The sequence below is a fragment of the Bos mutus genome, chromosome 14 (assembly GCF_027580195.1).
Source record: "Bos mutus isolate GX-2022 chromosome 14, NWIPB_WYAK_1.1, whole genome shotgun sequence".
Classification (NCBI taxonomy): Eukaryota; Metazoa; Chordata; class Mammalia; order Artiodactyla; family Bovidae; genus Bos; species Bos mutus.
Genome location: NC_091630.1, coordinates 18,308,393 through 18,335,665, shown reverse-complemented (window position 1 = coordinate 18,335,665; position 27,273 = coordinate 18,308,393). Strand labels below are relative to the sequence as shown.

The window sequence follows — 27,273 nt, the reverse complement described above, 5'->3', positions numbered from 1 at the left end:
CCAGTATTCTTGCCTGGAAAATCCCATGAACAGAGAAGCCTGGGCAGGCTACAGTCCCTGGGGTCCCCAAAAGTCGGACATGACTAAAAGTGACTTAATACACCACACAAAGGACAGGAAGTGAGGAGAGAGCCCAGGGCCCACCTATGACAGACACGCGTGGGACTTCTACCTCCCTCCACCCTCCACCCTGATGACCAGGCAGCAGGAATGCTATTTTGGTTTAACTAAAATAAGGGAATTAGGAGGATTACTTTCCAACTAAAATGAGAGACTGCTGAAAGAACTTAAGATGGTTAGTCCAGAGACCAAGGAGTTTAGGGGAACCCGGCTAACTGGGTGCTGGCACCTGTTTGAAATCAGGGCTTCTTGGGGATCAAGAGTTGCTGAAACCACTTCCATTTGATGAGGTTTCTGGTGTATTAAAGGAAAAAAAGTTTTTGGTTTTCTTTTTTTCTTTTTAAGGAAAAATATTTAGTATTTTAGAAAATCCTAAAGTGGTATTGCAAATACTATGGCATATCTCAAGTATTGCCTTTAACAAATGTTAATACAAAATACTGAATGTAATACAAATGTTCTAGTCATAGGGTAATTACTTGTTGTTTAGTCACTAAGTCATGTCCTACTCTTTTGTGACTCCATGGATTGTAGCCCACCAGGCTCCTCTGCCCATGGGATTTTTGTACTCTCGAAAGAGTACTGGAATGGGTGGCCATTTCCTCCTCCAGGGGACCCTCCCCACCCAGGGATCAAACCCACTTCTCTTGAGTCTCCTGCATTGGCAGGCAGATTCTTTACCACTGAGTCACCTGAGAAGCCCAGGGTAATTACTAGATGTAGGAGAAGGCAATGGCACCTCACTCCAGTACTCTTGCTTGGAAAATCCCATGGATGGAGGAGCCTGGTAGGCTGCAGTCCATGGGGTCTCGAAGAGTTGGACACGACTGAGCGTCTTCACTTTCACTTTTCACTTTCATGCTTTGGAGAAGGAAATGGCAACCCAGTGTTCTTGCCTGGAGAATCCCAGGGACAGGGGAGCCTGGTGGGCTGCCCTCTATGGGGTCACACAGAGTCGGACACAACTGAAGCGACTTAGCAGCAGCAGCAGCAGCAGCAGGCATATGTTGACAGTCTTAATTCACAGTGTACTGCATGCAATGATGGCTTGCAATGGGACACAATGTTTTTCAATCCTATCAGGACACTGACTTGCAAAAAAAAAAAAAAAAATGTCAACATTTGGAGTCTGAAGGTGGGTCTGAGTGTGGTCTGTCTTTGTCATGACGGACCCAATGGAAGGGATCCTGGACATTCTGCTGGCCACAGAGATCAGAATGCGGCCCGGGAGCCCACACGTGGAGAAGACGGGGTTCTCTTGGGCTGTGCACCCCCCACCGCCTAACGCCCAGCAAGGAGCCTGAGATGCCGGGTGGGGTGGGGAGTAGTTAGTGAGTTACACAGTTGACAGGTGCACACTACATCCATGCTGCCGGAGCAACTATTTGTAACTTTCGTGGGTCCAAGGAACCCTCTGAAAGTCTGATGAAACCCAGGACCTTCTCAGAAGAATTCCATCGCCCCACCCATCCATGCACATTTTCCCCTAAAGAGCCCCCGGGAGTCCGCAGACCCCACGGTGAAGCCTCTGGCCCAAGGCGGGCACTGGCACTTTCTAGCGTCTATCTTGAATTCCGTCCCTGGCCCCGCGGAGCACCTGAAGCCCCGCCTGGGGCGCAGACTGGCTGTGGGGCGTGGACGGTGGCCTCACTTCGCCTCCTTCCGTTCCGGGGACCCGAGTGGTCCAGTCGGAGCGGGGCGGGGACCAGGAGGCGGGCCGCACCTGAGGACACCCGAGGCGAGCGGACCGCGGGACCCGCCGCTGCACCCACCGCCGCGGGACTCAGAGCCGAGGACCGCGCCGCCGCCGCAGCCGCGGGCCGGGTTCCCAGCGCCGCCCCGGGCCGCCGCCAGAGCCATGAAGATGCATTTCTGCATCCCGGTGTCCCAGCAGCGGCCCGACGCGCTGGGGGGCCGCTACGTAGTGCGTCAGGGGGCTCGGGGTGAGACTGGGCAGGGACAAGGCGGGGGTTCACCTCACTCGGCTGATTCGGACTCTGATGTCTCTGTTTGCAGCTGTATTCCGTGTACCTGGACGGGTTTCTGTTCTGCAAGGTCCGTTACAGCCAGCTGCATCGTTGGAACGAACAGGTGAGAGGACCCAGGCGGGTCCCAGCCCACCCACCCGACTCCAGTGTGGCCCGTGGGCTCTGGGTGCTTGACCCTGACAAGACACTGCACTTCCTGAGGGCTTTGGGCTCCTAATCCGAGTCGTGGTAACTGGTTAATCGTGAATTGCTTGGCATATAGCTCAATGAATACATGTTACCTGGTCTAATCACCTAGGGCTGTGAGGTGAGGTGGGGTGCCATAGGTAATTAATTATCCAACCCACTCCAGCCCGGTGACCCCCACCAGCCCAACCTGGGCTCCATTTCAATCCCAGTTGTTTTCCCAAGACAATGTCCTTGTGCAAAATGAGCAAACCAAGTCTAGATCAAGGTGTAGTCTCCAGTCTCTGGTATGTGAGTATTGGGCTTCCCTGGTGGCTCAGATGGCAAAGAATCTGCCTGGATGCAGGAGACCCAGGTTCAATCCCTGGGTTGAGAACATCCCATGGAGAAGGGAATGGCAACCCATACCAGTATTCTTGCCTGGAGATTTCCATGGACAGAGGAGCCTAGCGGGCTACAATCTATGGGGTTGCAAAGAGTTGGACACAACTGAGTGACTAACACTTTCTTTCTCCTAGAGTTTAATTTTCCCCCCTTTGAAAAGGTGTGTCTCTATTTTTGTTTTCAAAGGAAGGTATTCATAGGCTTCAAATATGGGCAGACTGGAAAGCCAGGAAACAGAGGAATTATTAAATTAGAAGGCCATTTTCCACTCTAGTTTCTCACTCTGGTGTCCTGATGACACTTTCTTCCAGCATGCAGACTGATTTATTAACCAGGTCTAATGGGTTTTGTTTTCCTAACAAGGAAGTGTTGCAAATCATCAAAGTGGGTTAGAGGAGTACATGGAAGTTTGGAAATGAACTTCACCTTTCCCCCACCTTCATGCAGTTTTTGTTGGTTTTTTTAAGATTTTATATCCCAATTATAAAGAACACATACCTAACGTTAGAAAGAAAAAAGGAAAAAGGAAAAAGCTTGCCTCGGCAATAGATATTAACATTTCGGGGAGAGTCCTTTCAGATAATCTCTGGTTTCTAGTGAGTAAATAGATCATATTTCTTTAAGACCGTTTTCTGTCGATGGACAGCTCAGTCCCATTATTATACTATTATAAAGTCTTCACTGAAGTGAGCCTTCTCCCTCATACATTCCAGTGTGTTGGAAAAGTCCATTTTCAAGGTATGACTAAGTTTCTCTGGATTCAGGGAAAACAGGTGTAATGTGGTTGTGACTTTTTGTGGTCATTTTTGAATTGCTAGCACTTAACACAGTGTCTGTGACCCAGTAGGTCCTCAGGAATGACTGTCAGGGGCTGAATAAAAAGGGCATGGATTCAGACTTTTGAAGGATGACAAGCTACTTGTGACTGAAACCTGCCTGGGGAGTTGAGAGGACTACAGATGGGGAACTCAAAGGAAGAGACAGTATGGTTGGTTTAGGCAGTTGTAGGATGAACATGAGGATGAACTCCCACCCTCATCTGCCTCCCTGCGTGTGAGGTCATGATGGGGAGGTGGCCATCACAGGTAAAAAGCAGGAGTCGGCAGAGAGGAGAAGGGAGAGATGGACTGACCACTTCCTGGCTGGACACCTCACCTCTTCTCTGACCTTCCATTTTTTCCTCAGAAATGATCGGGTAGGTGGTTGTGGGTGTCAACTTCACAAGGCTCTTGTGAAGCTTCGAATCCAGGTTCTCAGAGAACCTGACGCGTAGTTTATGTGCTTGGTAAATATTTGCTGACGCAGAGGCTTGTCAAGCCCTCCTTAACCGACTCAGAAAAATGCTTGTTTTCAGAAAAATTCAGACTTATCAAATCCTAGCAGGCCCTGAAGCAGAAACATAAAGCCAGTTCTTCTGATCTCCACAAAGATATGCCTTTTGTAGAGTATACAATGGATACTGATGAATATTTTGTATTTGTTTTTCAAAATTCTAAAGTGAGGATTTCTTTAGCCATTTTCCAACCATCTTACATGTATCATTGTTTCCCTTTTCTGTAGGAACAGTTCCTTTTAAATAAACTACTTAGATCTTAGGAGGTGGCTATTGGTATTATTAATTTAGAACAATAACTAACGGTTACTCTGTGCTAAGGTTGGTGCCAAGAGCTTTATATGTAATATTGTGTTTAGTTTTTATAACAGTCTTATGAGCTAGGATTATAATTAGCCCCATTTAACAGATGAGAAAACTGAGGTACACCTTGCCCAGGGTCATACCACTCCAAGTGTTGGAGCCTAGATTTGATCTTTGGAACCTGCTCTAACCATTTTGTGGTTCATTATCAAAGTTGGCAAAACATCAGAAAAACAGACTATCAGAAAAACAACTGCATCCTAAGCTAACATTTTTTTTTTTACTTTATTTAAGCATAGTATAATAAAATTCCCCAATTGTATGTGTCTAGTGTGATGAACTATCAGATCAGATCAGATCAGATCAGTCGTTCAGTCATGTCTGACTCTTTGCGACCCCATGAATCACAGCACGCCAGACCTCCCTGTCCATCACCATCTCCCGGAGTTCACTCAGACTCACGTCCATCGAGTTAGTGATGCCATCCAGCCATCTCATCCTCTGTCGTCTCCTTCTCCTCCTTCCCCCAATCCCTCCCAGCATCAGAGTCTTTTCCAATGAGTCAACTCTTTGCATGAGGTGGCCAAAATACTGGAGCTTCAGCTTCAGCATCATTCCTTCCAAATATATTTAATCTACTGCCACCATAATCAAGACAGAGAACAATTCCCACACTCATAATGTTTCCTTGTCCCCTTTGCCCTTGATCCCTTCCCTCTACCTCAAGTCCCAGACAACAAGATCTGCTTTCTGTCCTTAGAGTTCCTGGCATAAGATTTTATTCCACCTGCCCAAGAAGCCCCTATAAGGTTGGCATTGCAATCATTATCATTACTCCCATTTTATAGATGAAAAGTCCAAGTAAGTTTGCTAGATTTAGCAAATAAAAATATAGGATCCTCAGTTAAATGTGAATTTCAGATAAATAACAAATACTTGTCTAGTATTAGTCAGTTCCGTCGCTCAGTCATGTCCGACTCTTTGCGACCCCATGAACCTAAGCATGCCAGGCCTCCCATCACCAGCTCCCGGAGTCAACCCAAACCCTTGTCCATCGAGTCGGTGATGCCATCCAACTATCTCATCCTCTGTCGTCCCCTTCTCCTCCTGCCCTCAATCTTTCCCAGCATCAGGGTCTTTTCCAATGAGTCAGTTCCTCACATCAGGTGGCCAAAGTATTGGAGTTTCAGCTTCAGCATCAGTCCTTCCAATGAACACCCAGGACTGATCTCCTTTAGATCAGTTGGATCTAAAGGATCTGGTTGGATCTCCTTGCAGTCCAAGGGACTCTCAAGAGTCTTCTCCAACACCACAGTTCTAAAGCATCAATTCTTTGGCGCTCAGCTTTCTTTATGGTTCAACTCTCACATCCATACATGACCACTGGAAAAACCATAGCCTCGACTAGACAGACATTTGTTGGCAAAGTACTAGAATATTTCCTGCAATATTTGAGATACTCTTAACTGGGCATCCTCTATTTTATCTGGCAACCCTAAGTCAGAGACCAAAAGGTTGGCTGACTTCCCCCAGCCTCTTCTCAGCAGTTTTTATTCTTCCTACTCCATGGAAGATGTGAAATGGCTAAGAATTCTTAATCTGATTTAATATTAATACTGAGCACAATAAAAAATGAGACAATATAAAGTAAGTCCCCATCTGTGTTTATGAATGTGTGTGTCCTGTGTCTGTTTGGTGAGTAGAAGTTTATTTCCAATTGATTTGGAAGTTCTGCATCACAATAGAACAGAAATTTCATCTTAATAGGCTTAACTGATTACTCATTTACTTAAGAATATTTACTAAGTACCTATTAAATGGCAAGCACTATGTTAAATTAAGTGAAGACTCTGACTTTTAGCACATGTGTTTTTTGGATTTACGAATTTGATTTCTATTTTGTATATTGATGGAGTGGAAGTCTCTCAGTTATGTCAGACTCTTTGTGACACCATGGATGGTAGCCCTCCAAGCTCCTCTATCTGTGGAATTCTCCAGCAAGAATACTGGAGCGGGTAACCATTCCCTTCTCCAGGGGATCTTCCCAACCCAGGGATCAAACCCAGGTCTCCTGCATTGCAGGCAGATTCCTTATCATCTGAGCCACCAGGGAAGCCCTCTGCAATTGAGAAGGAGAACCTGACTGAGGTGATGTGGCCCCTGCCCCTTCTATGGGAGGCTAATGTGTATATGACTGACCTGAGGAATGATGGTTGTGTTTCCCAGAGGTCAGCTGTGACCCGTGATCTCTGAAGTCATGGCCGGCAGCCCGGTTTCCACGGAGGCTCTCAAGTTCTGGCAGCTTCCCTTCCACTGCTGAGTGTTATCCGTCTCTCTGCCACGGGAACTCCCTGACCTGACTGCTTTCTGTGCCTCTAAATGAATAAAATCGGTTTGATCTATGCCCTTGCCTGTACCACCTCCCTCAAGGGGAGTTAAATCTGTGAAAGAAACCTTTAACTGGCTCATTTTGGCCATCCTGTGTAAATGAGGCTGGACTCTGTGGCAAGGATGCTTGCCTCTTTGGAAATGCCCTGCTGGCATCAGTCATAGCAATGCTGACGAGCCTTGCAAAGGATCCTCCGTGCGAGAGAAGGGCTCTGCACTGGTTCAGTCTTCTTCCCTGCCAGGTGCTGACTCAGTCTGGCTCCTACCTGCTATTTCTTCTCCCTGACTTAGACCGTCTGTTCTCATGAGCTGGCCGGTTGCCACTCCCTTGCTCACTTCCCCCTCCTGAGAAGGCCTCTGCCTGCTGGGCCATGGGTTAGAGACCAGCCTTTCTCAAGGGTCACCTCGAGCTCCACCTCCTCTGGAAGTCCCCCTTAATTGCACAAGACGCCTTTCTCTGATTCCTCTGCCACTCTGTGTTTAGACCTTGTTGCTTTCCCCTTCTTTGTGTGAAGATTTTGTTTCCCTCTTTATTTAGTTGAGAAGCCCACATGCTTAAATGAAGGAATGAATGAAGGCTGTAGGCATAGCGTATCCAGCACAGAATCCTGTTTTAGGAGAGGCCCAATAGAGATTTGATGGAGGAGGAGGATGGGAGGGAAAGAGGGCAAGGAGAAAGAAAAAGTGGTGAAAAGACTGTGTCCAAGTTCTGCTGCTCATTGATCTTGGTTTAAGTCACTTCAGCTGCCTGAGTTACTCATTGTCAACTAACCTTGTTGTCCAGGTGGGAGGATGTGGTCAGATTGCCCTCATTATCAAGGTGGGAGGGTGACAGGGTTCATGGCCATGATGATTGCCTACTTCACAGGACTGTACTGAGGAAGAAATGGGAAAACACACAAGACTGATGTTCTTTGGTACAAAATCCCACAGTCCAGGTTGATTTGAGCTTGTGACCCATTATCTGGACAATCTGAGATTTTTAATACAAGGGGCCTTGGAAGGTGGGATGACTGAGTCAACATCAGAAACAGAGGCTATCAAGAGGACAGTGTTGTGACTGTAATTCCACTCGTCCCAGGTCACCACCAAGGGATAGAAATAGGGGGATGCAAGTGCATATGGCATCTCCAGATAAAAGGTCACAGCTCAAATCAACCTGGACTGTGGGATTTTGTACCAAAGAACATCAGTCTTGTGTATTTTCCCATTTCTTCCTCAATACAGTCCTGTGAAGTAGATGATCATCATGGCCATGCACCCTGTCATCCTCCCACCTTGATAACGAAGGCAATCTGACCACATCCTCCCACCTTGACATCAAGCTTCGTTTGGCCAGTAGAGTTCTGTTTATGTTAAGATGCAGAACTGTGCAATGGAGAAATTGGAGTAGGAGACTGTGCTGGAATTTAAAAAAATAATGTTACCTGAACATGATTTTTCAAAGCAAGCAAACAAAAACACCTCTTACTGAAGGAACACAAGAGGTGCATTTTCCTTCTGATCTCTTGAAACAGTTTTTGAATGTTGGGGCTAACTCTGCTGCTGCTAAGTCGCTTCAATCGTGTCTGACTCTTAGCGACCCCATGGACTGCAGCCCACCAGGCTCCTCCGCCCATGGGATTTTCCAGGCAAGAGTACTGGAGTGGGTTGCCATTGCCGTCTCCGGGGGCCAACTCTAATAACAGATAATTCTCAGTATGCAAGTGCTTTTAATAGGTAAACTATGTACTATTTGAGACTGTATTTTGGTAGACTTGAAGAACTTGTGCGGTTGTGATTGACCTTTGGTGGACTTTACTGCTCAGTTTGTTGTGTTTGTCTTCCCCCTTAGACCAGTGCTTGAGAAAGGAGGGGAAAGATTCCTTGAGAAGTCAGCTCTGGTTGTAAAACCTGCCGGGAGAGCTTTGGCTCTGGGGTGGGTATTAGGACCTTAATCCTTGTTGACTTTTCGTCCAGCTCTTGGCTGTAGGGCTCCTCCCATATCTCCCCTGGATAACCCAGATAGCCCTGCTGGTTCAAGGATACTGCGATTCCCACCCATTTGGGAGCATCTGTGACGTTTATGTGGAGAAGGCAGTGGCAACCCTCTCCAGTCATCTTGCCTGGAAAATCCCATGGACAGAGAAGCCTGGGTGGGCTACAGTCCATGGGGTCCCACAGAGTTGGAGACGACTAAAAGGGACTTAACACAATGAACCTGTATTGATGCAGAATTACAAACTATAGTCTATCATTTATTCTAACTTTGGTCTTTACTGAATGTCCTTCTGTTCCAAGGCCACATCCAGGCCCCACATTAAACTGTCATGTCACTTTAGGCTCCTCTTGACTGTGACCGTTTCTCAGGCTTTCCTCTTGTTCATGATTTTGACAATTTTGAGGAGTATCCGGCAGGTAGTTTGTGGAATGTCCCTCTGTTGGACTTGGTCTGATGTTTTTCAGATGAGCAGACTGGGTTTATGGTTTTGAGAGAAAGACCCTGGGGGACAAGTGCTTCTAATCACATCTTGTCTGGGGCAGTTGCTATCGATCTAACATTTTTGATATTGCCCTTGGTCACCTGGCTGAGGGAGTGTTGGTCAGGTTTCTCCACATAAAGTTACTTCTTTCCCTGCCTTTCCACACTGTGCTCCTAGGAGGGAGGTCACCATGCACAGACCACACTTAAAGACTGAGGATTTATGTTCCATCTCTTTGTGGCATGAAGTATCTACATACATTATTTGGGATTCTTCTGCACCAGGATTTGTCTATTCTCTCTGATTTATTTATTTAGTCAATAATTTATAGCTGGGCTAAAAATTATTATAGACTCCTGGATATAATACTCCTGGAGTGGACTCCTAGATATTTACTTTATACTTCAGGCTGTACTTCAATTAGACTTTATTTTATTGTTCAAATTGTTCCAGCTTGGCCTGTGGGAGCTCTTTCTGTTTGTTCCTGTTTCTTTGACATACCCTTATTTGACTTTTGTTTGCTTTACACACTTTCTTATTTTCTGGCACTATAAGATTCCCCAGACTCATCTTTTCTTTTTTTTTTTGGCCCCACTGTGTAGCTGGTGGGATTTTTGTTCCCCGACCAGGGATCAAACCCATACCGTCTGCATTGGAGGCATAGAGTCTTAACCACTGGACCTTAGGGAAGTCCCAGTCCCAGACTCATCTTGTGTATTTCCTGCCTCAGTCCTAGAATCAACCATTTCTTCATGGAGTCCTAGTTGCTTTTATTGGAGAATAACATTAGAAACCAATATCTGGCACTAGATGTGTTCTCCACTGCCGCAGTGTCGTTGCTTTTAGGCCCTCTCAGCTTAAAGAGCAAGAAAACATATGTGCATATGTGCATGTCTATAAATAAATACCTCTGCGTGTAGCCATCGGTGTCTAAATTAAGTTAAACGTGAGTTCATACCGATGTCTTCAACGGTAACCCATCACCACATGGCTCACTCTAGCCTGTTCCCTTATCTGAAAACTCTCATTACAACAGTGAGAAACCACTCATGCCACCTGCCACCCGTTGACTTGATTGTTCCATTCTGTGGGCACATATAGAGGTACCAGAATGGTTAACCTGTATCCACGTAGGAGACAATTTTATCAGCTGGAGCTCAGCGCTTCTGTACAGCTGCTCTTGCCTTTAATTTTACAGACACCACTCGTTTGCAGAGTGACTTGGGTCAGCACCTTTTCCCTCATTCCCTTCACTCCAGTTGATTCATGTATGTATAATATAGTTAAATTGTTTACTCACATTCTGCATTCCTTTCTGGGTTTCCCCCCACTTCCCAAATGATTCTTTAAATATTTGCACACATTAAAGTTGTGTTGTAAAGTTCAGTAGGTTTGGCAAATGCCTAGTATTCTGTACCATAGTATCATACAGACCAGTTTCACCCTGAAAGGTTCCACAGGCTTCACCAGTTCAACACCGCCCTTTTCCAAGCTCCTGGTGACCATGGATGTTTTCACTCTCTCTATCATTTTGCTTTTCCCCCAAGAATATCATATCATTGAAGTCATAGAGTGTGTTTTTTCAGATTGACTTTTTATTTATCAATGTGTATCTCAGTTTCCTCCATGTCTTTTTGTGGCTTGACAACTCATCTCTTTTTATCGCTGGGGAATATTCCATGGTAGGGATAGACCAGAGTTTGTTTATCCATTCACCTATTGAAGGAGATCTCGGTTGCTTTCAGGTTTTGGTGATTATGAGTAAAGCACCTCTAAATGTTTGTATGCTGTTTTTTTGTGGCCACAGTTTTCAAATCTGTTGGGTGAATAACTAGGAGTGTAGTTGCTGAATTATGTGGTAAAACTATGTTTACCTTGTAAGAAATTGCCAAAAGTTCTTCCAAAGTGGCTGTGCCATTTTATATTCTCTCCAGAATATAACTTGAATATTTTTAAATTGCAAAAATAAATGTTGGCATCAAATTTAGATTCCCTAGAAATCGAACGAACAACCTAGCAGAACAAACGAAATATAAGGGAGCTGTATCTTCCCTTCAGGTAGGCAGGTAATAACCTTTCTAAGTGTTAGATCAACACTATCCAATAGAAATTTATGTGCTGGTGGAAATGCTCTGTATCTTCTTTGTCCAGTTTGCTAGGAACTTGCCATGTTTCCAGTGGCTACTGAGTATTTGAAATGTGGTTAGTGAGATGGAGGAGTTGAATTTTAAATTTTAAGTTTAAATTTAAGTAGTCATGGGTGGCTAATGGACGTCTTAGCGGGTGGCCCAGAATTGGGATTTTGGCTCGTACTTGAGTGAGATAGGCTGCTATGAAGGATTTTGTGCAGGGCAGAGGAATGATCTGACTTACACTTTTAAGTAACTTTAGATTCTGTATTAGGAATAGACGGAAGGGGAGCAAGGGCGGAGGCAGACAGATCTGTTAGAAAGTTACTGCAATAACCTGGAACAAGAGATGACAGGGGTGTGGACAAGAGTGATGGCAGTGGGGGAGGAAGAAGTGGCCAGATTTGGGATCTATTTTGAAGTTAGGGCTGGTGCAAGGTAAATAGCCAAACACACACTATTTTTGACAAAGGTAATGGAATTTTAGTTCGTTCTTATTTGCAGTCTCATTTCTCTTAGATCTGCTCTCATTTTCTTTAAGCCAGTGAAATTTCCTGTTCCAGAGGTACCATGTTAAAATCTTACTGGTTTCCTTTCTTCTACTTTAAAAAGAATAATACGATGTCTTATTTTCAAGCTTTCACTGTAAATGTGAGTCTGGAATGAAGGTCATTTTTGATTACCTAATTTTAAAATTATTTTTGATGCATCCACTATGAGCTTGCATAAAGATAGTTTCCAACCTGGTCGTGGTCTTGGGTCATATATGGGTGGGGAAGAGGGAGGGGTCTGGCAGGGTTTCTATTGGGATCATATGTCAGCCTTGCAGGACTTTTAGAAACCAACATTGTCCACTAGCAGTAGAATGTGAGCCACATATGTAACACTGCAAAATTTTGTGTTAAAATTTTAACATGTTAAAAAAGATTTTAAAAGCAGGTGGAATTAATTTTAATGATATATTTTATTTAATCTGATACATCTAAAATATGATTTCAGTAGATAATAAACATAAAAAGTTATTGAGGAGGGTATGGCAACTCACACCTATATTCTTGCTTGGAGAATCTCACAGACAGGAGCCTGGCAGTCTACAGTCCAAAGAGTCAGACACGACTGAAGCTACTTAGCATACACATAGCAAAATGTTTTACATTGTCTTCCCTTTGTACGAAGTCTTCCCTTAAAACTAGAGTGTATTTTACACTTACCTCCCATCTCAGTTTGGACTAGCTGTGTTATCAGAGGCTACCAAATTAGACTGCACAACTCTGAGCATCTGCTGTTCTGTTCAAAATGGGTGGGTGTGGGGAGGGGGAATTAAATTCCTAACTCTCATCATTGATGTCACGAATACTATTGGGGAATGAATTAAAGGAATATTGTATGATGTGGCTGATGGGCAGTTGTGTAAAAACAAATGAAAGATTAAAATATACCCCAAATCTACCAAACTCAGACTGGAGCTGTCAGTCTGAGATATGTCTAACAGTGTTCTAGAAACCTATACTATAATAAAATCCTCTTTAAGAAAATCAAGGTATCACCTCTTCCCCCTTTTGACCATCAGTGCAGTTCAGCCACTCAGTCGTGTCCGACTCTTTGTGACCATCAGGAAGTGTTAATTTTAGATAAAGTGCGGGAGAGAGACTTGCCCCAGGCGGAGGTTAGGTGTCTCACCAGCCTTGAACGGTAGGGGCTTCGCCTTAACCCTGTGTTTTCTGGATCTTTCAGCTGAAGCGGGTGTTTGGAAATTGCCTGCCACCCTTTCCACCAAAGTACTATCTTGCAATGACCACATCTATGGCTGATGAGAGAAGGGACCAGTTAGAACAATATTTACAAAATGGTATGTATTTGGATTTTTTAAAACAGATCTGTGGAAATGTGAAGGTTTATATCTGTCCTCAATGGCTCTTAGTATATTTACAGAATTGTGTAACCACCACCGTCATCGAATCTGAGAGCATTTTTACCACCCCAAAAGAAATTTTATACCTATTATCAGCCACTTCCTATTGCTCTCCCTTACCAGCCCTTGTCTTTATGCACTAATTTATGCCTTTATAAATTTGCCTGCTCTGGATATTTCACATAAATGGAATCATACAATATGTGGTCTTTGTATTTGGTATAAAAATGCTTTGTTTAGAGTTACCCCTTCCCCACGTGCTCTGTGTTGGTTTTGATTGTAGAAGTCAAAGAAATGTCATTTGGATTAAGACTGAACAAAAGGATAAAATGATCTGTTTTTATGTGAAAGCTTTCAGGAGAGATCAGAAATGTTTACTGCCAGTGCTGGAGATGGCAGTTTCCTCTCTGGCTTCCCTAGGAGCAAAGCTGAGGCACCAGGAATGCTTGGAGGTCTGCTCTGGACCCATGAAGCTAGTGATACAGAGTCTTGGAGCATTGGTGGGCTTCTAAAAAGTCCTATATGCACAGCAAGATGAGCTCTCATAAGAGAGGACGGTGGGGAGAAATAGAATCATTGGCATTCAAACAGTTAAAAGTTTAAAAAGGGGAAATGGTATAGACATAAAATGTTTTAAAAATAAAACCTGGCCAAAGAGTTTAAAATGAAAGACATGTTCCCTTCCACCTTCAGATTCTCATGACTTTAAAATAAAATACTATTATTAATACAAGAGGCTTGTGTATTTCTCAGAAACCATCCTGTGTATTCTAGTGTGTGAGCACATCTTTGTTGGTTAAAGACAAATCGAAGCTTACTCTATGCATTTTTCTGTATATGAGTTTTGTTTTAAATTAATTAATTAGCTTGTTTTGGCTGCTCTGGGTCTTCATTGCTGCACATGGGCTTTCTTTAGTGGGGGCTGCTGTTCGTTGCGGTGCATGGGTGTCTCACCACGAGTGGGTCTCTTGTTGCAGAGCATGGGTTCTAGAACACGTGGGTTCAGGAGCTGCTGCTCTTGGCTCAGTAGTTGTGGCCCAAGGGCCCAGTGGCTCCACGGCATGTGGAATCCCCCCCGGCCAGGGCCCGAACCCATGTCCCCTGTATTGGCAGGCAGATTTCTATTGGCTGCGCCACCAGGGATGTCCTGAATCTGAGTTTTTAAAACTTTTTAGTCTGAAAGAATTTCTGACTTACAGAGAAGTTGCAAAATTAATGCAAAAATTTCTGTATATTCTACCCAGATTTCCCAGATGTTAACACTTTACTTTATTACTTTCTTTATTACTTTACTACTCTCTCTCACTTTCCCATGTCTGTGTTGGTGTTATGAATGTATGCATAATATATATTGTATATAATTTTTGAGACACTTGTTTTGCATATATAAACCACTTTATCGTTAAGTATATCTCTGTGTATTTCCTGAGATCAAGGACATTCTCTTCAGTAACTAAAGTGTAGTTATAAAAATCGGGCAATTAACACTGATATAGTAATGCTATCTAGTATAGAGACTTTATTCAAACATCACCAAATACCCCACTAATGTCCTTCATTACAAAAGAAAAAAACCTTTTTCTTCTGTATGTTGATTTTGCTCCTCTTAAAATATCAATCTTACAGATCTTTCTTATTGTTGTTCAGTTGCTCAGTAGTGTCTGACTCTTTGCGACCCCATTGACTGAAGCATGCCAGGCTTCCCTGTCCATCACCATCTCCCAGAGCTTGCTCAAACTCATGTCAATTGAGTTGGTGATGCCATCCAACCATCTTGTCTTCTGTCGTCTTCTTCTCCTCCTGCCCTCAATCTTTCCCAGCATCAGGGTCTTTTTTAATGAGTCGGCTCTTATATCAGGTAGCCAAAGTATTGGAGCTTCATCTTCAGCATCAGTCCTTCCAATGAATAAACAGGACTGATTTCCTTTAAGATTGACTGGTTTGATCTCCTTGTAGTCCAAGGGACTCTCAAGAGTCTTCTCCAACACTGTAGTTCAAAAGCATCAATTGTTCAACACTCAGCCTTCTTATACCAGGGCTTCCCTGGTGGCTCAGAGGTTAAAGCATCTGCTTGCAATGTGGGAGACCTGGGTTTGATCCCTGGGTCGGGAAGATCCCCTGGAGAAGAAAATGGCAACCCACTCCAGTATTCTTGCCTGGAGAATCCCATGGACAGAGGAGCCTGGTGGGCTACAGTCCACGGGGTCGCAAAAAGTCAGATGCGACTGAGTGACTTTACTCACTCACTCAGCCTTCTTTATGGTCCAGCTCTCACATCCATACATGACTACTGGAAAAACCATGTCTTTGACTAGATGGATCTTTATTGGCAAAGTAATGTCTCTGATTTCTAATATGCTGCTTAGGTTTCTCATAGCTTTTCTTCCAAGGAGCAAGCATCTTTTGATTTCATGGCTGCAGTCACAATCTGCAGTGATTTTGGAGCCCAAGAAAATAAAATCTGTCACTGTTTTCATTGTTTCCCCATCTATTTGCCTTGAAGTGATGGGACTGTATGCCTTCATCTTAGTTTTTTGAATATTGAGTTTTAAGCCAGTTTTTTCACTCTCCTCTTTCACCTTCATCAAGAGGCTCTTTAGTTCCTCTTCGTTTTCTTCCATAAGGGTGATATCATCTGAATATCTGAGGTTATTGATATTTCTCCCAGGAATCTTGATTTTAGTTTGTGCTTCATTCAGCCTGGCATTTCACATGATGTACTCTGCATACAAGTTAAACAGGCAGGGTGACAATATACAGCCTTGATGTACTCCTTTCCCAATTTGGAACCAGTCTGTTGCTCCATGTCCAGTTCTTACTGTTGCTTCTTGACCTGTATACAGGTTTCTCAGAAGGCAGGTAAGGTGGTCTGGTATTCCCATCTCTTTCAGAATTTTCTACAGTTTGTTATGATATGCTAAAGTCAAAGGCTTTAGCGTAGTCAATGAAGCAGATGTTTTTCTGGAACTCTCTTGCTTTTTCGATGATACAGTAGATGTTGGCAATTTGATCTTTGGTTCCTCTGCCTTTTCTAAATCCAGCTGTACATCTGGAAGTTTATGGTTCACATGCTGTTGAAACCTCGCTTGGAGAATTTTGAGCATTACTTTGCTATGAGTGCAATTGAGATGAGTGCAATTATGCAGTAGTTTGAGCATTCTTTGGCATTGCCTTTCTTTGGGATTGGAATGAAAACTGACCTTTTCCAGTCCTGTGGCCACTGCTGAGTTTTCCAGATGTGCTGGCATATTGAGTGCAACACTTTGACAGCATCATATTTTAGGATTTGAAAAAGCTCAACTGGAATTCCATCACCTCCACTAGCTTTGTTCTTAGTGATGCTTCCTAAGGCCCACTTGACTTCGTATTCCAGGATGTCTGGCTCTAGGTGAGTGATCACACCATTGTGGTTATCTGGGTGATGAAGATCTTTTTTGTACAGTTCTTCTGTGTATTCTGGCCACCTCTTCTTAATATCTTCTGCTTCTGTTAGGTCCATACCATTTCTGTCCTTTATCGAGCCCATCTTTGCATGAAATGTTCCCTTGGTATCTCTAATTTTCTTAAAGAGATCTCTAGTCTTTCCCCTTTTATTGTTTTCCTCTATTTCTTTGCATTGATCACTGAGGAAGACTTTCTTATCTCTCCTTGCTATTCTTTGGAACTCTGCATTCAAATGGGTATATCTTTCCTTTTCTCTTTTGCCTTTCACGTCTCTCCTTTTCTCAGACAACCTGAGAAGGCCTATTTGTAAGGCCTCCTCAGATAACCATTTTGCCTTTTTGCATTTCTTTTTCTTGGAGGTAGTTTGAATCACAGCCTCCTGTACCTGTTATGAACCTCTGTCCATAGTTCATCAGGCACTCTATCAGATCTAGTCCCTTGAATCTATTTCTCACTTCCACTGTATAATCGTAAGGGATTTGATTTAGGTCATAGCTGAATGGTCTAGTGGTTTTCCCTACTTTCTTCTATTTAAGTCTGAATTTGGCAATAAGGAGTTCATGATCTGAGCCACAGTCAGCTCCCAGTCTTGTTTTTGCTGACTGTATAGAGTTTCTCCATCTTTGGCTACAAATAATATAATCAATCTGATTTCAGTGTTGACTATCTGGTGATGTCCATGTGTTAGAGTCATCTCTTGTGTTGTTGGAAGAAGGTATTTGCTATGACCAGCACGTTCTCTTGGCAAAACTCTGTTAGCCTTTGCCCTGCTTCATTTTGTACTCCAAGGCCAAACTTACCTATTATTCCAGGTATCTCTTGACTTCCTACTTTTGTATTCCAGTCCCCTATGATAAAAAAGGACATCTTGTTTGGTGTTAGCTCTAAAGGGTTGTGTAGGTCTTCATAGAACCATTCAACTTCAGCTTCTTTGACATTAGTGATTGGGGCATAGACTTGAATTACTTAGAGTTGAATGGTTTGCCTTGGAAACAAATAGAGATCATTCTGGTTGTTTTTGAGATTGCCTCCAAGTACTGCCTTTCAGACTCTTTAGTTGACTATGAGGGCTACTCCATTTCTTCTAAAGGATTCTTGCCCACAGTAGTAGATATAATGGTCATCTGAAGCAATTATAAATTTACCTCATTATTTTTCAGAGTTGCACATTTTTTTTTTTTAAAACATAGCAAATAGAAATTCTAGAAGTCATCTATTTTCCATTCATCTTTTGTAATGGAGAATGTACCCCTTTTTAGACATATTAAATAAATTTTTTCAAGTTCAAAATGTAATATCTTTTGAAATTTCATTCTCTCTTGGTTTGCTTTCTCAGATCTTCATGAAATACTCCTTTAACAGCTGGCCTTTTCACAAATGCTTACTGTGCTTCAGGGGTCACTTCTCTAGACCTGGCCTTTATCCATAATCAGGATGCCCCGTGCATCCCCTTGGAAGGTAGAGGAAGGAGACAGTGCAGTGTGGCATGTGACTGAGGGCACAGGCTCTGCTCAGACCCAGAGCCAAGCCCCTGGTTTGCACCTCACTGGCTGTGTGACCTGGGGAAAGACACTTACCTTCTCTGAGCTTCAGTGTCTTTATCTGTAAACTGGAAATGCTCTTTACTTCAGGGTTTGTTGTGAAGATTAAGTGAGCTAAAACATGCAAAATGCTTTGCATAGTATTCCGTACTTAACGGTTGTACAGTAAATACTAATTTATTGAACACTTCTTCAACAGTGTTCCCCATCCCAAGGATCCATGGTACTGATTGTCATAATTAGTTTGCATACATGCCACATATGGGTTTCCCAGGTAACACCAGTGGTAAAGGACCTGCCTGCCAGTGCGGGAGACATATGCCACGTGGGGTCGATCCCTGGGTCAGGAAGATCCTCTGGAGAAAGGATTGACAACCTACTCCAGTATTCTTGCCTAGAGACTCCCATGACAGAGAAGCCTGGCAGGCTACAGTTGATAGGGTCACACAGAGTCGAACATGACTGAAGCGACTTAGCACACATGTTACATATATTCCAGAAAATAAGACAAGAGCTTGCCCCCCACCCCCACCCCCGCAGTGAAATGACCTCTTTAAAAGAGAGGGAAAAAAGTTTTTGTTCTTACAGAGACTCTCTCTCTTAGTTATTTTATTTTGAAAAACCTGGCATCATTTGGGAAGCACAACCAGAAATGACCTCAGTCGGTGCTAGTTTGGAATGCTGGTAGAAGTGATTTGACAAGATCAGTAAAAGAGCAACAAAAAGAAAGACATTTGATATAGATTTAGAAGGTGGATAAGTTCAGCTCGAGTGTGGGAGAGGACTCATGGGGAGGAAGATAAGAACTGAGAAAGCTGCAGGGAAGCCCCTCACGTGTGACTGTGGGGTCCTCGGGGGGCAAGTCCCAGCCCCATGTACTCTGGCTACAGCTCTGTGTGTTGGTATCTGGAGCTTTAAATCTAAGGGGGTAAATGTCTTATAAGTACAGAAGAAAGTTTAAATCTCTGGCAGCCTTATTGTTGCTTTTTTTTTTTTTGATAACCTCTTGAGAGCTCCCATTGTGAAAAGAAGTCCTCTACATCCTTGTTTCTTGGCTGATTTAAAATTTTCAAATGACCAAGCATCTCACTAAAGTGGGAGTCTAGATCCACAGTTTTAGATCTTATTTTTTCTTCATATCAACTTCATCGTCTTTCTAGTAGGGGCAGAAAGATGGCTATTGAGTGATGGATGTGCATGAGTAAAAAAGGACTCCTGGAAAGAGTCACCTGGGACTGGTGTGATGGGTTCACGGTGTCAGTCCAGGCTGCCTGGAGGAGGAGGCCTTGTGGGTTTTCATGGATTTGAGAAGTCACAGGCTCCATTGCCTTTAAGGAGGCAGCGGTGCACTGTCAAGGTCTGGAGGGCTCCCTGGAGGACAGGGCAGTTTAACAGAACAGTCAACACAGCCCTGTGCTAACCTGGCTTGCTGTCCCTGTTTTTCAGTAACCATGGACCCAAACATGTTGAGAAGTGATGTCTTCATTGATTTTTTAAAACTGGTGCAGCTGGTAAGCTTACTTTTCTTGACTAAGGTCATGATTTCACTACAGAACATGTTTCCATGGGTGTGTTTCTGACCATCAGCCCTACAGAGCCTGGATTCAGATAAAATACATTCATTTGGAGGACACAGGAAGATGGTTCCTATTAATATTTTCTTCTTTTGGAGGCTTAGATTCTAGATGGAACATTAAGTGTATCACTTGGCCTTTTGCCCATTTTAATTAAGTTGATAACTTTTATCTGTTGCATAAGCACTGACATCTCAAAACTAGCCATGGAAAAGAGAATACATTATTATTAGGGCCCCCATAACAACTCTGGGACCCTGCTTCTGTAGCTGGGACTTCCAAGTTTCCACAGTGAAGACCTCAGGACAGCAGTAATAGCCATGCCAGATTATATTTGTGTATTCTCTGCTTAGAACTTTATTGTAAATGAATTATGGAGAAAATTCAATCTCCACAGGACAGACAGGAACTCCCTGTCCTTTGGTGGTCTAAAGAACCATTGGCCACTTGCCCCCAGAGGCTGGAGCTTGGCCAGATACATTTGTTTAGTGCAGGATCCATTCGGCTGGTACACTGGGAACATCTTTATGCCTCCTTGTACGTTCTCAACTGAATGGAAGAGCTTTGAAAGGACCGAAGTCGTCCAATGATATGATATTACTGAACTGGTTCCCTGGTTCAGGGAGGAGCGATACCTTGATCAGATTTGTTAAAAAAAAAAAAAAAAAACAAAGTGCATTTATTCAGTGGTTCAAGAGTGTTGATAAACTTACTGGTCCACCCAACTGAGAAATGTCGCTGGAGCCTCCCATTGCATGACTGCCCGTACTTTCATGTATACTTAATGTTGGGGGTGTGTGTGTGTGTGTGTGTATGTATATACACATACATGTATATTTTCCTTCTATTTGAAAAGTTTGTTGTTGCAGTGGTGATGGTGGTAACATTCAAACAGCACAAAACGGTACATGATAAAAGTAACCTCAAAGTGGTGGTGAATCTGCCTGCCAGTGCGGAAGACACAAGCGTCATGGGTTCAATCCCTGGGTTGGGAAGATCCCCTGGAGGAGGAAATGGCAACGCAGTCCTGGAAAATTCCATGTGGACAGAGGAGCCGGGTGGGCTACAGTCCAGCAGTCGCAAAGAGTTGGATGCGACTGGGCCCACACCCATGCAACCTCACTCCCACCACACCCGTGCAACCTCACTCCCACCGTAGACACTTGTTTACAGTTTAACACGTGTCCCTCTACGCACTTGTGCAGATACGAGCATTCATACATAGGCATATCCTTTTCTGACTCATGAATAAGCACTTACTCTACCCACTTTCTGAACCTTGCTTTTCACAATTTGCATCTTGCAAATCATTCTGCGTGAACGCACAGAGGTAAATCAGCCTTGGTTCTGTTGTCTTTGTGTGCATCGTGGTTTTTGTTTTCAGCGCTTTCTAAAAGTTATTCAGAGGGTGGCAGCGCTTTGGAGCTTTGTTTTGAGTGTCTTTGTTTTGAGTGTTTTAGTGCTCTTAGTGTTTTTTTTATCTGTTTAACTGTGCGGAAGCCTTTTGCCCCAGCTGCATTTGGCAGCATCTCTTCTTTTTTCTTGTGATGGAGTTCTCACTTTTGCAGGGGCTTTGTTTTTCTCTTCCATTGCTTCCGTGAGTTTGGCCAGCTTCCTTCTATGCTCTTTTGTTTGCTTATCTCCTCGTTGAGGTCTTTATTTGTTCTTTGAGGTCTGAGTTCAGAGAAGTCTTGCTTTGGTTAACAGTCATCATCTTCATTTCCTTAGTTGCATCATTTTGCCTTTTTTTCTTTTTTAATTGAGATCTTTCCAGACGAGGGAGCAAACCCATGTCTCCTGCATCGGATTCTTTACCAATGAGCCACCAGGGAAGCCCAGTGGCATCATTTTGGGGGCATATATTTTTCACCCACATTTGGTCACATTTCTTTCCTCCTTTCCTGAGGGATTTTTGCCTCTGGCTCTTCCCAGGAGACCCTCAATTTTGAAAGAGTTTATGTTCCCGGAGCCAGTTGTTTGCTGACCCATGATGCTGGGAGTTGCCAGAGCTGAGTTGGTGGAACCTGTCTGCTGGATCTTGCCTCTCATTTCTGGGCACCTTCTCACTAACACTGTGCCCCAGGGTGGAGTGGCGTGTCTGTCATGAAGCCCAAACCACACAGTTCCTCTTCTCAAGATCATGTCTTCCACCCTCCTGCTGATGAATCAGCCCCAGGACTAACTCAGTAGCTGGGAGTGCTGGCTCGGAGTGAGATGCTCAAGATTCATAGTTTGGCGGCTGCCCCACTTTCAACTTACATGGCTTGAGGCCATTTACTTAGTCTCTTTGTATCTCAGTCTCCCCATCTCTAGAATGAGCAGAGTAGCTCTTCTCTGAGGGTTGTTGGGAGGATGAAGTGAGCCAGTGCTCCTAAGGCACATAAATGTCACCTGGCCAATGTTGACACCTAGGAGGTCCTCCTGCCATCACCAACACCAATCCTTTTGCCTCTTCCCCACCTGCTGAGATTGCTTTGGGCAAAGACGGCAGGCCTGTGCATCTCTCCCCAGACACCTGGTGCCATCAGAGGGGCCCAGACTTGTGCTCCCAGACCCTCCTGGTGCCTCCTGAGGAGCTGCGTTAAGACAGCGTCAATGTGGCCTAAGTCCTGCCCGCTGCCCCTTTGTCCCTCTGCTTCCCTCCTCCCCACACAGGTCCAGTGTTCACCAGGCTTGGCAGCTCCTCTGCAAACCCAGCGTTTCAGGCCTGGGACCATTTTCAGCTTCTTCAAAGAGGATGTTCCTTCCACTTGTTTTCTGTTTGCCTCCAAAACAAAATGAGGACAACTCCTGAAGATGTTTATAAAAGAGGCTACAGTATGATTTTGAAAGGATACTAAGTCTAAGTCAGGAAGGTGGTTCTGTGTTCATCAGGCCCCTGCCCTGCCTGCTGCCGCCCTTGGCTGTTCATGTTGCTGTTTAGTCCCTTGGTTGCATCCGACTTGGTCGCGTCTGACTCTTTGTGAACCTATGGTCTGCAGCCCACCAGGCTCCTCTGTCCATGGGATTCTCCAGGCAAGAATACTGGAGTGGGTTGCCATGCCCTCCTCCAGGGGGGTCTTCCCAACTCAGGGATCAAACTCACATCTCTTAAGTCTCCTGCATTGGCAGGCAGGTTCTTGACCACTAGTGCCACCTGGGAAGCCTTGTGACTGTTTATAGTGGAACAAATATGTGTTGAATGGTTGCTAGGACTTGATAATGCTGTAGAGGAGAGGGAGGCACCAGGAAATCACATCTCGTCCAGATTATGGAGTTTCCAGTCTTGTTGTGGAGACAGAAAAGTCACCATGTAAGACCATGATGTAATGAGCCCAGTGACACAGGAATGAGACTGTGATACAGGACTACACGCTATGGTACAGGGCTGAGTGCTCTTATACAGGACCGAGTGCTGTGATACAGGGTCATGATGCAGGAGAGGATTAGGGATATGTCGAGATCTCCATCCTCTCAGCCCTGATGAAGCATTTGTGGGCCCACCCACCTCCAGCAGCTCCGTGCCCACCTTCCCTGTGTCTAGTACAAACAGTATTATTTTCTCCATGTGACTTGGTGAGAAAAGGGCTCAGAAGCACTGCCACAGGGTGAATGAGTGTCCAAGGAACACGATAGAGGGCACCCTGGTTAATGACCTGAAGAAGGACCTCGAAGTTAGCATCGGGTGATTTCTGGGGTAAGCAGGGAGGTAAGATTATACTCCAGCTTTTTCTTCCCATTCAGGGAAATGCTAGGAAATCACGTTAATATCCAGTGGTCTGGGAGACTCAGGACAGGTATTGGTAAAAGGGAAGCAGTAGCCGCTTATTATTGGGGGTGAGTAGCCTGTCCCCTGACCACCTTCCAGGGCCAGCGTTATTGCTCAGCAGTGACTAGATGTGGTCGGTGCAGGGGAGACTCGACCAGCCAAGCCTGCAGTGAGATGGCTCGTGGAGGACTGGTGAGTGCCAGGAGGACTGAGATGAGCACAGGGGATGTGTGGGTCTGCCAGACCAGCAAAGGAGCCCAGGGAGCAAGGGTTGGGAAGTCTCCCCACCTCAATATTATACAGGCATTTCCCCCCGCCGAATATTTTCACAGCTTTTAATAAGTGCTTGGCCTGCTGTTTCCTGGTGGTTATTACCCAATAGTCACACACTCGCAGGCCTGGCTCTCCAGGACTCAGCAGGTACATGCACACCTTCCTGTCTCTGGACAAGGACACAATGTGTTAGAAATGTGAATACGTGTGACCGTGTAGGAGCCTTCCAAGGAGCCTCTACTCAGGGGGAGCAACAGTCATCAGAGGGGGCTGCTTCTACAGGATATTCGATCCGGGCTGGACCCGACACTTCTGTGCTGTATCTCATTCACCCTCGCAACTTGTTGAGAGTGGTGCTCCTCTTTTTCAGTTAAGTAATTTGCTCAAGGATACACATCTTAATAAGTGGAAGCCCAGGGAGCCTGGATCTACTGATGTCATGAAGTATTTCTAGAGCGGTGGCAGCCCCCTCTAGCCCGATCCCTCACCAGGTTCCGCTGGTTTTGTATCCAGACCCCTCCTGCCCACCCACTTACCATGCTCCCAAACTTTGGCCTGCGATTGCCTCTGAGATGAAGGGGTTTTTGAAAGGCAAAACCAGTCTTTAAACTAAGGCCTGTATGTTCCTGGTTCTTAATCTATATAGTGTGAACAGCATGTTTGAGAAGAAAGAGACTAAGAAGGTATTTGCTGTAGCTTTTGTGTACTTGGGGAGTTAGGGGAATGTATGTATTTGGGGAGTGTTGCCTACCATGGGTCTAGGGGCTCTGTGACTCTTTCCCCATTTCCTCTTAAGAATGTTTCCTGTTTCCCTTGTAGTGAAATGTTTAGGACTGATTAGTAAGTGTGATGGAAATTTAGAGGTTGGCACATCCAAATATGGATTTTCTGGATAATAAAGATCAGGGTAAGTGCTATGGCTACCAGACATTCTTTGGCCTCAGAGGAGAATATCAATAAAGCCCACTGATGGAGCTTCTTTGAAATATTACACAATTTCTCAGGGTATTAAATTTGATTTGAAAATGTGTTAAAATTAAAACATTTTAAATGTTTGAAAATGTGTTAAAATTAAAACATTTTAAATGTTTGAAAATGTGTTAAAATTAAAACATTTTAAATGTTTGAAAATGTGTTAAGGCAGCCCATGTGCGCTCAGTCACTAAGGTGTGTCCCACTCTTTGTGACCCCATGGACTGTAGCCCGCCAGGCTTCTCTGTCCATGGGATTTCCCAGGCAAGAATATTGGAGTGGGGTCGCCATTCTCTTCTCCAAAGGCAGCCCATGGTAATGGAGGATTTAGAGGTTTCTTAAAGATAAATGCATTTAGTTTACTAGTATGAATTGTGTGTTTCAATTCCTGGCCCCCCCCCTAAATCAAGATGGCTTAGTTTTGTTTTTGTACAATCTGGACCCACCATGTTGGCTTTTTTCCTCTAATTGCATTATTATGTCTTTTATATTTTATAAATTATATATATATATACAAGTAAAATTCAAATATCACAAATAGAGCCAAATGCCTCCTCGATCACAACTCCCAACCCAGAATGTTTCATCTATTGTGCATTTGCTTTTATCTCATTAAAGTTTTTCAATTCTATCATTTCTCCTCTTCACCATATTGTCCTAAAATTTTTCATTTTTTTAAACCAAACAAAATGTGCTGATAATTTTAAAAGTAAAATAGTGTTAAAAAGTATTGTAATATAACCATCTCCTGCTTTCCAGAGGCAATGGCTTTCAAATCTTTTAGCTTTTTCTTCAGATATTTCAATATCTGGAGATTAATAATATTCATCTCTTTCTCCCGTTCTTCAGTTTGTAGGTATTATCTATTGACTCCCTGTATGAGGGATGAGAGGATTCCCTGGTGGCTCAGACAGTAAAGGATCTGCCCTCAATGAGAGAGACCTGGGTTCAATCCCTGGGTCAGGAAGATCCCCTGGAGGAGGGCATGACAACCCACACCAGTATTCTTGCCTGGAGAATCCCATGGACAGAGGAGTCTGGCAAGCCACAGTCCATAGGGTTGTAGAGAGCTGGACATGACTGAGTGACTTTTACACACACACATGCACATACATGAGGGATGTGGATTCAGCTTTCTGTATCACCTTCTTTCATTCCATTCTTCTCCCTAGTTTTATCTCACCATTAAAAACATTAAGTTCCTAGTCAATACTTTGATCTTTATAACAGGTAAATATTTCTTACTACTGAACAAATAATGTTTATGATTACGGTTACCTTTACTTTCATGAACAACTTCTGTTTTTCTTAGAGTTAAAAATGACGTCATTTTAAAATGATATCATTTAAAGGAAAAAAAAAAGATGCTTAGTTGTTTTTAAACATATAATTGGAGGGTTGCAACTTTGAGCCCCACCTGCTGGCCTCTGGGTTTGGTAGAGGGGCTGGGGACTGAGTTAATCATTGGTCACACCTACATGCTGAAACTTCCAAGAAATCCCTGAACTGTAGGGTTCGGAGAGCTTCTGTGTGGGCAAACATGTAGAGGTGCCGAATCCCTTCCATTTAGCTCTTCCTGAGTTGTATCCTTAGCAATAAATGGGTTATAGTAAGAAAAGAGCTTTCCTGAGTTCTATGAGCTATTCTAGGAAATCATCAAACTCCAGTAAGGGGTCATAGGAATCCCAGATTTATAGGAGTTGATCAGAAGTATGGGAGGCCTGGACTCGCAGTTGGCTTCTGAAGTGGGGGAGGCGCCGTCCTGTGGGACTGGGTCCTTAATCTGTGTGGTGTGTGCTAACTCCAGGTAATCAGTGTCAGAAGTGTTGATGTGAGTGGAGTGGAGAAAAACAGTGCTTTTCTTTTAGTGTCCCTGGAACAATGTAAGGGCATTAGAGAGTTTTAAGCTAGAGGAGTACATTTTCAGCTTTGCATGAAAAAAAGTATTCTCTGGCTACTGTGTGGAGAGTGCCTTGCAAGGGGAGCAAGAATGGAAGCAAGGTAACCAGTGAGGAGGCCATCGCAGGCTTCAAGGAGGGGAGGACATATCAGGTGGGACTCAAGGGCAGGTGGTGAAGACGAAAAGAAGTAGATGGATTGAAGAGACAGTCTAAGATGTGAATATACAAGACTCGGCACTTGATTGGATATGAGTGTGGAAAACATCTTCCTGAATCTTTTCTGGGCCCCTTTATTTCTTACCTGTTGCCACTAAGTCAAATCAAAGGTATGTAATGACCTCCTCATTCCTGTGCTAACAAGAATGAACCAAGAAAGCTGCCGCTTGAGTGTTTGCAGGGGGTGCCCTCCCGGAGCTGCCAGCCTTACTTTAGAGCTGAAGGAATGCAGAGCACAGAGGGGAGTCGCCTGTCCAGATTTCCACAGGGTCCCACGCAGTGAGGGCGGAACTAGGCTTGGAACCAGGCAGTCTGCTCTGTGCATCATGCATTTCTCAATCCCACAGTCTAGCCCAGTCCCTTGGTACCTTGTGCTTGAATGACCGCCACCCACTTCTC

The 27,273-nt window shown here is 44.1% G+C and overlaps 1 protein-coding gene across 5 annotated transcripts in view; it reads left to right on the top strand.

Moving 5' to 3' along the window:
• Positions 1-1,794: 1,794 nt before the first annotated feature.
• SNX31 (sorting nexin 31) overlaps positions 1,795-27,273 on the top strand; it is an 81,786-nt gene continuing 56,307 nt past the window's right edge. For 3 of the 5 annotated variants that reach the window (XM_070383054.1, XM_070383053.1, XM_070383052.1), the window contains exons 1-4: positions 1,795-2,044; positions 2,137-2,211; positions 13,028-13,142; positions 19,637-19,701. In XM_070383054.1, coding sequence (XP_070239155.1) covers positions 1,979-2,044; positions 2,137-2,211; positions 13,028-13,142; positions 19,637-19,701 — 321 coding nt within the window. In that variant the 5' untranslated portion in view covers positions 1,795-1,978. Of the gene's footprint in view, positions 2,045-2,136; positions 2,212-13,027; positions 13,143-19,636; positions 19,702-27,273 lie in introns of those variants that run through there. The other 2 variants (XM_070383051.1, XM_070383055.1) reach the window with 2 other exon arrangements.